General features: G+C 42.7%; 1 protein-coding gene across 1 annotated transcript; it reads right to left on the reverse strand.

Annotated features, from left to right (window-relative positions):
• Nucleotides 1-11,973: 11,973 nt before the first annotated feature.
• On the reverse strand, nucleotides 11,974-13,082 carry LOC115166445 (thyrotropin subunit beta-like). Its single transcript, XM_029720344.1, has 2 exons — nucleotides 12,927-13,082; nucleotides 11,974-12,285 (listed from the first exon to the last, which is right to left on the reverse strand). The coding sequence occupies exons 1-2, from the start codon at nucleotides 13,080-13,082 to the stop codon at nucleotides 11,974-11,976; spliced, it is 468 nt and encodes a 155-aa protein (XP_029576204.1).
• Nucleotides 13,083-13,348: the final 266 nt, after the last annotated feature.

Below are 13,348 nucleotides of genomic sequence, written 5' to 3' on the forward strand. Positions count from 1 at the left end.
GATGTGGGCTTCATATGTCCTATTATGTGTTTGATATCAACTTCCCCCACTGTGCCACAGCATGGGAATTCCTACAGACCACGGTGTATTCGTTGGAACAGCATACCCCCGCAGCATGGGAATACCTACAGACCACGGTGTATTCCCTGGAACAGCATACCCCCACCGCATGGGAATTCCTACAGACCACGGTGTATTCCCTGGAACAGCATACCCCCACAGCATGGGAATTCCTACAGACCACGGTGTATTCGCTGGAACAGCATACCCCCGCAGCATGGGAATTCCTACAGACCACGGTGTATTCGCTGGAACAGCATACCCCCGCAGCATGGGAATACCTACAGACCACGGTGTATTCGCTGGAACAGCATACCCCCGCAGCATGGGAATTCCTACAGACCACGGTGTATTCGCTGGAACAGCATACCCCCGCAGCATGGGAATTCCTACAGACCACGGTGTATTCGCTGGAACAGCATACCCCTGCGGTAAGACTGTTGCGAGCATGTCTTGTTTTCCACTGAACAATAGTGGGTAAGTACAGGAAGTGACAGGAAGTGACAGTTCTCTGGCTGATGTGTTCCTGTGAATTAATAGATCAATGGATGGATGAATGAGCCATGACTGACACTTGTGGTGGGGGGGGGGGGGGGGTCGTAGAGCAAAACAGAGAACACCATCATGTCCGTGAGAATCTCCCCTTTCCGTGGCGTCCCATTTGGTTTGTAGCCCCCAAACGGTTCGAACGCTACAGACATTTACGTAAGAAGACCGATTTTCATCTCGTGGTTTCTAACGCTCTCATCTTCCAGCGACACTGACGGATGTGGTGGATTGAGACACATCCAATGCAAAAAAACAGATACATTATTAATATTATTATTATTAGTAGTATTTAGTATTATTATTAGTATTAGTATTTAGTATTATTATTAGTATTTGGTATTATTATTAGTATTTAGTATTAGTATTTAGTATTAGTATTACTATTATTAGTAGTATTTAGTATTAGTATTTAGTACTATTATTAGTATTTAGTATTATTATTAGTATTTAGTACTATTATTAGTATTTAGTACTATTATTAGTATTTAGTACTATTATTAGTAGTATTAGTAGTATTTAGTATTTCTGTTATTAGTAGTATTACTATTAGTATTTAGTACTATTATTAGTATTTAGTATTATTATCAGTATTAGTATTATTAGTAGTTTTTAGTATTAGTATTTAGTACTATTATTAGTACTATTAGTAGTATTTAGTAGTATTAGTAGTATTTAGTATTAGTATTTAGTATTTGTATTATTATTAGTAGTATTACTATTAGTATTTAGTATTATTATTAGTATTTGGCAAGTGTTTAGACCCCTTGACTTTTTCCACATTGTTTTACGTTACAGCCTTATTTTAAAATGGATTAAATAATAAAAAATCCTCATCAATCTACAGGTCCTGATTGATGGAGTGCTGCAGAGATGGTTGTCCTTCTGGAAGGTTCTCCCATCTCCACAGAGGAACTCTGGAGCTCTGTCAGAGTGACCATCGGGTTCTCTGACACCTCCCTGACCAAGGCCCTTCTCCCCTAAATGCTCAGTTTGGCCGGGCGGCCAGCTCTAGGAAGAGTCTTGGTGGTTCCAAACTTCTTCCATGTAAGAATGACGGAAGCCACTGTGTTCTTGCCAACCTAAAATGCTGCAGACATTTTTTGGTACCCTTCCCCAGATCTGTGCCTCGACACAATCCTGTCTCGGAGCTCAACGGACAATTCATTCAACCTCATGGCTTGGTTTTTGCTCTACCTGTCAACTGTGGGACCTTAAATAGACAGGTGTGTGCCTTTCCAAATCATGTCCAATCAATTGAATTTACCACAGGTGGACTCCCATTAAGTTGTAGAAACATCTCAAGGATGATCAATGGAAACAGGATGCACCTGAGCTCAATTTTGAGTCTCACAGCAAAGAGTCTGAATACTTATGTAAATAAGGTATTTCTGTTTTTTATTTGTAATAAATTTGCAAACATTTCTAAACACCTTTTTTCACTTTGTCATCATGGAGTATTGTGTGTAGATTATAGGATATTTTAATTTAATTCATTTTATGTTAAGGCTATAACGTAACAACATGTTGAAAAAGTAAAGGGGTCTGAATACTTCCTGAATGCTCTGTACATTTCAATGTTGTTTAACACAGTAACCAAAAACCTGATCTAATTTGTGTATTTATACTGAGTTTGCTGCAAACAAAATGTTTCCCAGAATTGTTTGCTAGAAGGTCACAATTTGCCGCAAATTTACCGCAACAGTTTGCCACTAAACTAATTTGCATGTATATAATAATATGAAAATATGAAGTTGTCACAAATTTGCGGCTAATTGGCCAAAGGTTTGCCTCAACTGCTTTCCAGAAGCCAGTGTTTTTGGTAAAGGAAAATAAACAGTGGTAAAGGTTACTAAACAGTACATTCTAAAAAGTGTGTAGTATGACTAGTACACAGTGTGTAGTATGACCAGTACACAGTGTGTAGTATGACCAGTACACAGTGTGTAGTATGACCAGTACACAGTGTGTAGTATGGCTAATACACAGTGTGTAGTATGACCAGTACACAGTGTGTAGTATGACCAGTCCACAGTGTGTAGTATGACCAGTACACAGGGTGTAGTATGACCAGTACACAGTCTGTAGTTTGACCAGTACACAGTGTGTAGTATGACCAGTACACAGTGTGTAGTATGACCAGTATACAGTGTGTAGTATGACCAGTACACAGTGTGCAGTATGACCAGTACACAGTGTGCAGTATGACCAGTACACAGTGTGTAGTATGACCAGTACACAGTGTGTAGTATGACCAGTACACAGTGTGTAGTATGACCAGTACACAGTGTGTAGTATGACCAGTACACAGTGTGTAGTATAACTAGTACACACTGTGTAGTATGACCAGTACACAGTGTGTAGTATGACCAGTACACTGTGTATAGCACGACTAGTACACAGTGTGTAGTATGGCTAATACACAGTGTGTAGTATGGCTAATACACAGTGTGTAGTATGACCAGTACACAGTGTGTAGTATGACCAGTACACAGTGTGTAGTATGACCAGTACACAGTGTGTAGTATGACCAGTACACAGTGTGTAGCATGACCAGTACACAGTGTGTAGTATGACCAGTACACAGTCTGTAGTATGACCAATACACAGTGTGTAGTATGACTAGTACACACAGTGTGTAGTATGACTAGTACACAGTGTGTAGTATGACTAGTACACAGTGTGTAGTATGACCAGTACACAGTCAGTACACAGTGTGTAGTATGACCAGTACACATTGTGTAGTGTGACCAGTACACAGTGTGTAGTATGACCAGTACACAGTGTGTAGTATGACCAATACAGTGTGTAGTATGACCAGTACACAGTGTGTAGTATGACCAATACAGTGTGTAGTATGACCAGTACACAGTGTGTAGTAAGACTAGTACACAGTGTGTAGTATGACCAGTACACAGTCAGTACACAGTCTGTAGTATGACCAGTACACTGTGTGTTGTATGACTAGTACACAGTGTGCAGTATGACCCGTACACACTGTGTAGTATGACCAGTACACAGTCAGTACACAGTGTGTAGTATGACCAGTACACAGTGTGTAGTATGACCAGTACACAGTGTGTAGTATGACTATTACACAGTGTGTAGTATGACTATTACACAGTGTGTAGTATGACTAGTACACAGTGTGTAGTATGACTAGTACACAGTGTGTAGTATGACTAGTACACAGTGTGTAGTATGACCAATACAGTGTGTAGTATAACCAGTACACAGTGTGTAGTATGACCAGTACACAGTGTGTAGTATGACCAGTACACAGTGTGTAGCAAGACTAGTACACAGTGTGTAGTATGACCAGTACACAGTCAGTACACAGTGTGTAGTATGACTAGTACACAGTGTGTAGTATGACTAGTACACAGTGTGTAGTATGACTAGTACACAGTGTGTAGTATGACTAGTACACAGTGTGTAGTATGACTAATACAAAGTGTGCAGTATGACCAGTACACAGTGTAGTGTGTAGTATGACCAGTACACAGTGTAGTCTGTAGTATGACCAGTACACAGTGTGTAGTATGACTAGTACACAGTGTATAGTATGACTAATACACAGTGTGTAGCATGACTAATACACAGTGTGTAGTATGACCAGTACACAGTGTGTAGTATGACCAGTACACAGTGTATAGTATGACCGGTACACAGTGTGTAGTATGACTAATGCGCAGTGTGTAGTATGACTAGTACACAGTGTGTAGTATGACTAGTACACAGTGTGTAGTATGACCAGTACACAGTGTGTAGTATGACTAGTACACAGTGTGTAGTATGACTAATACACAGTGTGTAGCATGACTAATACACAGTGTGTAGTATGACCAGTACACAGTGTGTAGTATGACCAGTACACAGTGTATAGTATGACCGGTACACAGTGTGTAGTATGACTAATGCGCAGTGTGTAGTATGACTAATGCGCAGTGTGTAGTATGACTAGTACACAGTGTGTAGTATGACTAGTACACAGTGTGTAGTAAGACTGGTACCCAGTGTGTAGTATGACTAATGCACAGTGTGTAGTATGACCAGTATACAGTGTGTTATGAGTAGTACCCAGTGTGTAGTTTCAGTGAGTAGCCTAGTAGGCACGACAGATTTCGGACACGGCCAGAGAGGTACAACATCTGCTGATTAAGTAGTGCTGGTGATGGTTGCTCCAGCAACAGTATTATATAACCAACGTATAGTTACTACTGTAATGGTCGACTCAGCAACTAGTGTGTGTGTGTGTGTGTGTGTGTGTGTGTGTGTGTGTGTGTGTGTGTGTGTGTGTGTGTGTGTGTGTGTCAGAACAAGCTCCACAGCACATGGGTTAACGGGTTCAGGCAGAGATATTGTAATAATAGTAGATATCTCGGCTGATCTCTGTTCTCTGCCTCAGTCTTGTATAAAGCTTTATCCAGGTGAGTCTGCTTCAGCTCTACGTAATAAACACACCTAAAGACATGAAATGTGTGATCGTTAAACAGAATGTCTTTACAATTCCTCAGATACTAACACGGTATTCACACCCTCCTTCAAAAACCATCATGATTTAGCAGTACAATCAACACTTTTATTATATTAAAAGTTATTTCACACAGTCTACAATTTCTAGACATATACAGTTAAATATATTGTCATCCTTCCCTGTTTCTTCTAAAAATGAGTTGACATTTAAATAAAACTTTTTTTGATTTTCAACACTGCAGAACCAATTTTAAAAGACAAAATAATTGGCACCCCGTAGCTAATACTTGTTTGTACCGCCTTTGGCCAAAATTCCCAAGAGCCAAACGCTTCTTGTAGCCATTTAGCTTGCTGTACTTTTCCCACTGCCAATTTGGCTCACTTTTCAGCATCAAACTGCTTAAATTCTTTAATGTTTGAGACGTGCCCTTCAGCAACTGCTGTTTCCAGATCTCGCCATACGTTTTTGGATGTGATTTAGAGATGGACTCTTACAGAACAGTCCAGCCTGTTGTCGTGACGTTGTATTAGTTAATGTGACGACTGTTGCTCATCGAATGATTAACGGTTTATAATTGCGTGATTAATCGAATCAAGCAATTATTAACTCATTAACCTGGGGGCACCATGGGAAAATTTGTTTTATTGAGTTTCTATTTCCCAAATTAACTCAACGAATATCAGAATATCAATTTTTACAACAGTCGCTAATTAATCAATTTCCTCTACAGTCTCATTTCTGAACGTCGCATAATCCGGGAATCTGCACGGACCCGGGTCCCACCAATGAGTTCGTACCACACCAATCTTAGTTGATTATTTATTTACTAGCAAGCTAAAATGATGATAAAAGATACACATACACAAAAACACAGTCTAGGCTATTGATTAGAACTTAGTATAACGGGCCAACACACTATGAGGCGTTTTACCCAAAATGGGGATTTAAAAGAGAGAGGAAAAAGAGAAAGTACACGAGAGAAATATACATTTGGGTGCATTCGTCAGCTATGCTTATTTTAACCCTAGCCTTGCCCCGAACTGCCGCTCTTATGGGTCAGAATATAATGATGTAATTACGTGTTGGAGGTCTCAGATGGGAAGCTCCGCGTGGCTCGTTTAGGCTTCTCAATGACGCACTGCTCCGACGCAACTCTCTGGTTGTCCTCACGATGTCAGTGTCCCTTTTGGCTTAGTGGTCCGATTCCTCGCCCTTGCTCTGATAGGGGTCGTCTGAGGACAGACAGCTCTGTAGCTCAGAGCTCACAAAAGTAGATACCACGATTCGATGGGGAGTGGAGGCTGGGTGGTTCGGCTTGAATTCACCCGCTTAGACACGGCTACTCGTTCGTAGCTTGGGTAGAAAAATAGTTCTTTGTCTTCTTCCTTGTTTTGGGGTTCGTTGACTTTTTTTAGACCTTGGCTGCAGCTTGGGTCACTTAGTCTGTCCTTTTCGTTCTTAAACCCCATGTTTTATACCCTCGGGTCAGAAGTGGGCGTAATCGCCTTTAGGGCAATTCTCTGGGCATACCAAGTTGAGGCAAGGTCTGGAATTAACTAGTTAAGAGGCTGGAGGTCTAGATTTAACTAGTTAAGAGGCAAGGTCTGGATTTAACTAGTTAAGAGGCAAGGTCTGGATTTAACTAGTTAAGAGGCAAGGTCTGTATTTAACTAGTTAAGAGGCAAGGTCTGTATTTAACTAGTTACGAGGCTGGAGGTCTAGATTTAACTAGTTAATAAGAGGCAAGGTCTAAATTTAACTAGTTAAGAGGCAAGGTCTAGATTTTACTCAAATCCAATTTTAGACAACTAACTTCACATTTCATCTTTACCAAAACATTCTCTTTTGATTTGAACATTTTCCACACAACGTACAATGTATAGACATCAGGCCTATACTGGGAAAACTCTTAAAGTTACAATGTTTTCCGTAATAACATCACCTATTAACCTTTAGTAACAATGCAAAAAATGACATACATTTTCATATTCCATCTATCGTCATGACCACCATTGTGGCTGACGGAAACCATTGTTCCAAAGTCCCTTTATTGCATGTTTAATGTTCTGAGGCTGGTTTTCCATAGTGAGAGGACAAAGGAATTTCATCTGTGGCCTAAGATTTATCATGGGCGTGAGGGGTCATAAACCCCCCACATCCTCATACCCCTAGATCTCTCCTCCTCTATTGGGGGGTTGAGAGATACTCTGTAGGGTTGTGGTCTCCTGTAACTGACCTGATCAGGACAGTCATGACACTGTCTTCTTGAACAATTCCTGAGTGCTTTTCGATGTGTGTTTTGGGATCGTTCTTATACAGTATAGGTTGAAAACATGAGTATTGGAAAATGAGCTAAACCTGTAGATTTCATTAAGTCAAACAGATTTCAGAATGTAGCCAGGATACCGTTCGCCAGATTGCCGGTAGCCTATAACGCTTTAGATACAGGTATTTCATCTGTGTGGAGGGGGGATTCTGCTGCAAAGTCCTTGATACCTGATCCCACAGTACACAGTGTGTAGTATGACCAGTACACAGTGTGTAGTATGACCAGTACACAGTGTGTAGTATGACTAGTACACAGTGTGTAGTATGACTAGTACAGAGTGTGTAGTATGACTAGTACACAGTGTGTAGTATGACCAGTACACAGTGTGTAGTATGACTAATACAAAGTGTGCAGTATGACCAGTACACAGTGTGTAGTATGACTAGTGCACAGTGTGTAGTATGACTAATGCACAGTGTGTAGTATGACCAGTATACAGTGTGTTATGACTAGTACCCAGTGTGTAGTTTCAGTGAGTAGCCTAGTAGGCACGACAGATTTCGGACACGGCCAGAGAGGTACAACATCTGCTGATTAAGTAGTGCTGGTGATGGTTGCTCCAGCAACAGTATTATATAACCAACGTATATTTACTACTGTAATGGTCGACTCAGCAACTAGTGTGTGTGTGTGTGTGTGTGTGTGTGTGTGTGTGTGTGTGTGTGTGTGTGTGTGTGTGTGTGTGTGTGTGTCAGAACAAGCTCCACAGCACATGGGTTAACGGGTTCAGGCAGAGATATTGTAATTATAGTAGATATCTCGGCTGATCTCTGTTCTCTGCCTCAGTCTTGTATAAAGCTTTATCCAGGTGAGTCTGCTTCAGCTCTACGTAATAAACACACCTAAAGACATGAAATGTGTGATCGTTAAACAGAATGTCTTTACAATTCCTGACATACTAACACGGTATTCAGAACCATCCTTCCAAAAAAAACATCATGATTTAGCAGTACAATCAACACTTTTATTATATTAAAAGTTATTTCACACAGAGTCTACAATTTCTAGACATATACAGTTAAATATATTGTCATCCTTCCCTGTTTCTTCTAAAAATGAGTTGACATTTAAATAAAACTTTTTTTGATTTTCAACATTGCAGAACCAATTTTAAAAGACAAAATAATTGGCACCCCGTAGCTAATACTTGTTTGTACCGCCTTTGGCCAAAATTCCCAAGAGCCAAACGCTTCTTGTAGCCATTTAGCTTGCTGTACTTTTCCCACTGCCAATTTGGCTCACTTTTCAGCATCAAACTGCTTAAATTCTTGAATGTTTGAGACGTGCCCTTCAGCAACTGCTGTTTCCAGATCTCGCCATACGTTTTTGGATGTGATTTAGAGATGGACTCTTACAGAACAGTCCAGCCTGTTGTCGTGACGTTGTATTAGTTAATGTGACGACTGTTGCTCATCGAATGATTAACGGTTTATAATTGCGTGATTAATCGAATCAAGCAATTATTAACTCATTAACCTGGGGGCACCATGGGAAAATTTGTTTTATTGAGTTTCTATTTCCCAAATTAACTCAACGAATATCAGAATATCAATTTTTACAACAGTCGCTAATTAATCAATTTCCTCTACAGTCTCATTTCTGAACGTCGCATAATCCGGGAATCTGCACGGACCCGGGTCCCACCAATGAGTTCGTACCACACCAATCTTAGTTGATTATTTATTTACTAGCAAGCTAAAATGATGATAAAAGATACACATACACAAAAACACAGTCTAGGCTATTGATTAGAACTTAGTATAACGGGCCAACACACTATGAGGCGTTTTACCCAAAATGGGGATTTAAAAGAGAGAGGAAAAAGAGAAAGTACACGAGAGAAATATACATTTGGGTGCATTCGTCAGCTATGCTTATTTTAACCCTGGCCTTGCCACGAACTGCCGCTCTTATGGGTCAGAATATAATGATGTAATTACGTTTTGGAGGTCTCAGATGGGAAGCTCCGCGTAGCTCGTTTAGGCTTCTCAATGACGCACTGCTCCGACGCAACTCTCTGGTTGTCCTCACGATGTCAGTGTCCCTTTTGGCTTAGTGGTCCGATTCCTCGCCCTTGCTCTGATAGGGGTCGTCTGAGGACAGACAGCTCTGTAGCTCAGAGCTCACAGAAGTAGATACCACGATTCGATGGAGAGTGGAGGCTGGGTGGTTCGGCTTGAATTCACCCGCTTAGACACGGCTACTGATCCATAGCATGGGTAGAAAAATATTTCTTTGTCTTCTTCCTTGTTTTGGGGTTCGTTGACTTTTTTTAGACCTTGGCTGCAGCTTGGGTCACTTAGTCTGTCCTGTTCGTTCTTAAACCCCATGTTTTATACCCTCGGGTCAGAAGTGGGCGTAACCGCCTTTAGGGCAATTCTCTGGGCATACCAAGTTGAGGCAAGGTCTGGAATTAACTAGTTAAGAGGCTGGAGGTCTAGATTTAACTAGTTAAGAGGCAAGGTCTGGATTTAACTAGTTAATAGGCAAGGTCTGGATTTAACTAGTTACGAGGCTGGAGGTCTAGATTTAACTAGTTAATAAGAGGCAAGGTCTAAATTTAACTAGTTAAGAGGCAAGGTCTAGATTTGACTCAGATCCAATTTTAGACAACTAACTTCACATTTCATCTTTACCAAAACATTCTCTTTTGATTTGAACATTTTCCACACAACGTACAATGTATAGACATCAGGCCTATACTGGGAAAACTCTTAAAGTTACAATGTTTTCCGTAATAACATCACCTATTAACCTTTAATAACAACACAAAAATGACATACATTTTCATATTCCATCTATCGTCATGACCACCATTGTGGCTGACGGAAACCATTGTTCCAAAGTCCCTTTATTGCATGTTTAATGTTCTGAGGCTGGTTTTCCATAGTGAGAGGACAAAGACATTTCATCTGTGGCCTAAGATTTATCATGGGCGTGAGGGGTCATAAACCCCCCACATCCTCATACCCCTAGATCTCTCCTCCTCTATTGGGGGGTTGAGAGAGACTCTGTAGGGTTGTGGTCTCCTGTAACCTGACCTGATCAGGACAGTCACGACACTGTCTTCTTGAACAATTCCTGAGTGCTTTTCGATGTGTGTTTTGGGATCGTTCTTATACAGTATAGGTTGAAAACATGAGTATTGGAAAATGAGCTAAACCTGTGGATTTCATTAAGTCAAACAGATTTCAGAATGTAGCCAGGATACCGTTCGCCAGATTGCCGGTAGCCTATAACGCTTTAGATACAGATATGTCATCTGTGTGGAGGGGGGGGGATGGGATTCTGCTGCAAAGTCCTTGATACCTGATCCCACTCAAGAGTTCAAGTAATCAAACACTTCTATAGTCTATTCTTTGGAACAGAGGGCTATAGGGCTGTCTCTCTGGGTCTCTCTGCTTCTCAGACCTGTGCTGTTGATGGTCAGTTGCATAGGTTAGGTGGTAAATAAAGACTATATGTTGTCTGTCTGGCAAGGGTTCTCAGGTTTCCTGGTCGCTGTGTGGATGGGCAGTTGGCCAGGTTTCCTGGTCGCTGTGTGGATGGGCAGTTGGGCAGGTTTCCTGGTCGCTGTGTGGATGGGCAGTTGGGCAGTTGGTCAGGTTTCCTGGTCGCTGTGTTGATGGGCAGTTGGGCAGGTTTCCTGGTCGCTGTGTGGATGGGCAGTTGGCCAGGTTTCCTGGTCGCTGTGTTGATGGGCAGTTGGCCAGGTTTCCTAGTTGCTGTGTGGATGGGCAGTTGGGCAGGTTTCCTGGTCGCTGTGTGGATGGGCAGTTGGGCAGGTTTCCTGGTCGCTGTGTGGATGGGCAGTTGGGCAGGTTTCCTGGTCGCTGTGTGGATGGGCAGTTGGCCAGGTTTCCTGGTCGCTGTGTGGATGGGCAGTTGGGCAGGTTTCCTGGTTGCTGTGTGGATGGGCAGTTGGGCAGTTGGCCAGGTTTCCTGGTCGCTGTGTGGATGGGCAGTTGGGCAGGTTTCCTGGTCGCTGTGTGGATGGGCAGTTGGGCAGGTTTCCTGGTCGCTGTGTGGATGGGCAGCTGGGCAGGTTTCCTGGTCGCTGTGTGGATGGGCAGTTGGCCAGGTTTCCTGGTCGCTGTGTGGATGGGCAGTTGGGCAGGTTTCCTGGTCGCTGTGTGGATGGGCAGTTGGGCAGTTGGCAAGGTTTCCTGGTCGCTGTGTGGATGGGCAGTTGGGCAGGTTTCCTGGTTGCTGTGTGGATGGGCAGTTGGGCAGGTTTCCTGGTCGCTGTGTGGATGGGCAGTTGGGCAGGTTTCCTGGTCGCTGTGTGGATGGGCAGTTGGGCAGGTTTCCTTGTCGCTGTGTGGATGGTTAGTTGGTCAGGTTTCCTGGTCGCTGTGTGGATGGGCAGTTGGCCAGGTTTCCTGGTCGCTGTGTGGATGGGCATTTGGGAAGGTTTCCTGGTCGCTGTGTGGATGGGCAGTTGGGCAGGTTTCCTGGTCGCTGTGTGGATGGGCAGTTGGGCAGGTTTCCTAGTCGCTGTGTGGATGGGCAGTTGGGCAGGTTTCCTGGTCGCTGTGTGAATGGGCAGTTGGGCAGTTGGTCAGGTTTCCTGGTCGCTGTGTTTCTTGACAGGTGGGCGTGTCCAGGTCCTGCGGGTTGAGGAGCTGGTCCTGTGGGTGGCAGGACTCTTCCTGGTGCAAGGGGTGGGTGTGACCTGGGTCACGTGGACACAGCGGTGGGCGTGTCCATCACAGCGGGTGCAGTGGCAGCGGCGGGACTCTGGGTAGTAGAGCACGTTGTTGACATGCAGCGGGCAGCCTGGCACGCGGGCGGGATGATAGACCAGGGAGTGGGGCATGCAGCCACGTTGGATCAGGTAACTCTTACCCACACGCCCCTTCACATTGGTGTCCTGACACAGAAGGGGTCAAAGGTTAGAGATCAGGGAAAAGGGTCAAGAGAGAGAGACTCATCCCCCAGCATATCTCACTCTGCTCTCACCCACAGGTCCTGTTTAAATACTTTGGAAGGAAGGAAGGAAGGAAGGAAGGAAGGAAGGAAGGAAGGAAGGAAGGAAGGAAGGAGAGAAATTAATCAATGAAGGTATGAATGAATGAAAGAGAGAGAGAAATGAAGGTATGAATGAAGGTATGAATGAATGAATGAAAGAGAGAAATTAAGGTATGAATGAATGAATGAATGAAAGAGAGAGAGAGAAATGAAGGTATGAATGAATGAATGAAAGAGAGAAATTAAGGTATGAAAGAATGAATGAATGAATGAATGAAAGAGAAATGAAGGTATGAATGAATGAGAGAGAGAGAGAAATGAAGGTATGAATGAATGAATGATTGAAAGAGAGAAATGAAGGTATGAATGAATGAATGAATGAATGAAAGAGAAATGAAGGTAGGAATGAATGAATGAATGAATGAAAGAAAGAGAGAAATTAAGGTATGAAAGAATGAATGAATGAGAGAGAGAGAAATGAAGGTATGAATGAATGAGAGAGAGAGAGAAATGAAGGTATGAAGGAATATTGAGATATCTAACCTGTGTGTGGCAGAAGCCGCTGCAGATGGTGGTGTTGACGGCAATACACTGAGAACAACCTCTCTTCTCTATGACTAGCGTGTAGTTTTCCATCATACACACGCACACACCTCCACCCAGCCCCACAAACAGCAGCACCCACGCCAACACATACATACTGGAACACAACACGTACACTAGAAGCTAATTTAGTCGTACCGTGTCTCTCCAATATGAATTGACTCTAACATCTTTCTCTCTCTCTCTCTCTCTCTCTCTCTCTCTCTCTCTCTCTCTCTCTTTCTCTCTTTCTCTCTCTGTTTCTCTGCAGTGATGGGGAACTCTCTTCTCTCCTCTTTCTGTTCCAGGGTTTGTTTGCTCTCTCATCTGTGGATCTCACGTCAGTGGATAATCTTTGAGTGGTGCTGATAGACTCTGTTAGG

This window comes from Salmo trutta, chromosome 28 (genome assembly GCF_901001165.1).
Source record: "Salmo trutta chromosome 28, fSalTru1.1, whole genome shotgun sequence".
NCBI lineage: Eukaryota > Metazoa > Chordata > Actinopteri > Salmoniformes > Salmonidae > Salmo > Salmo trutta.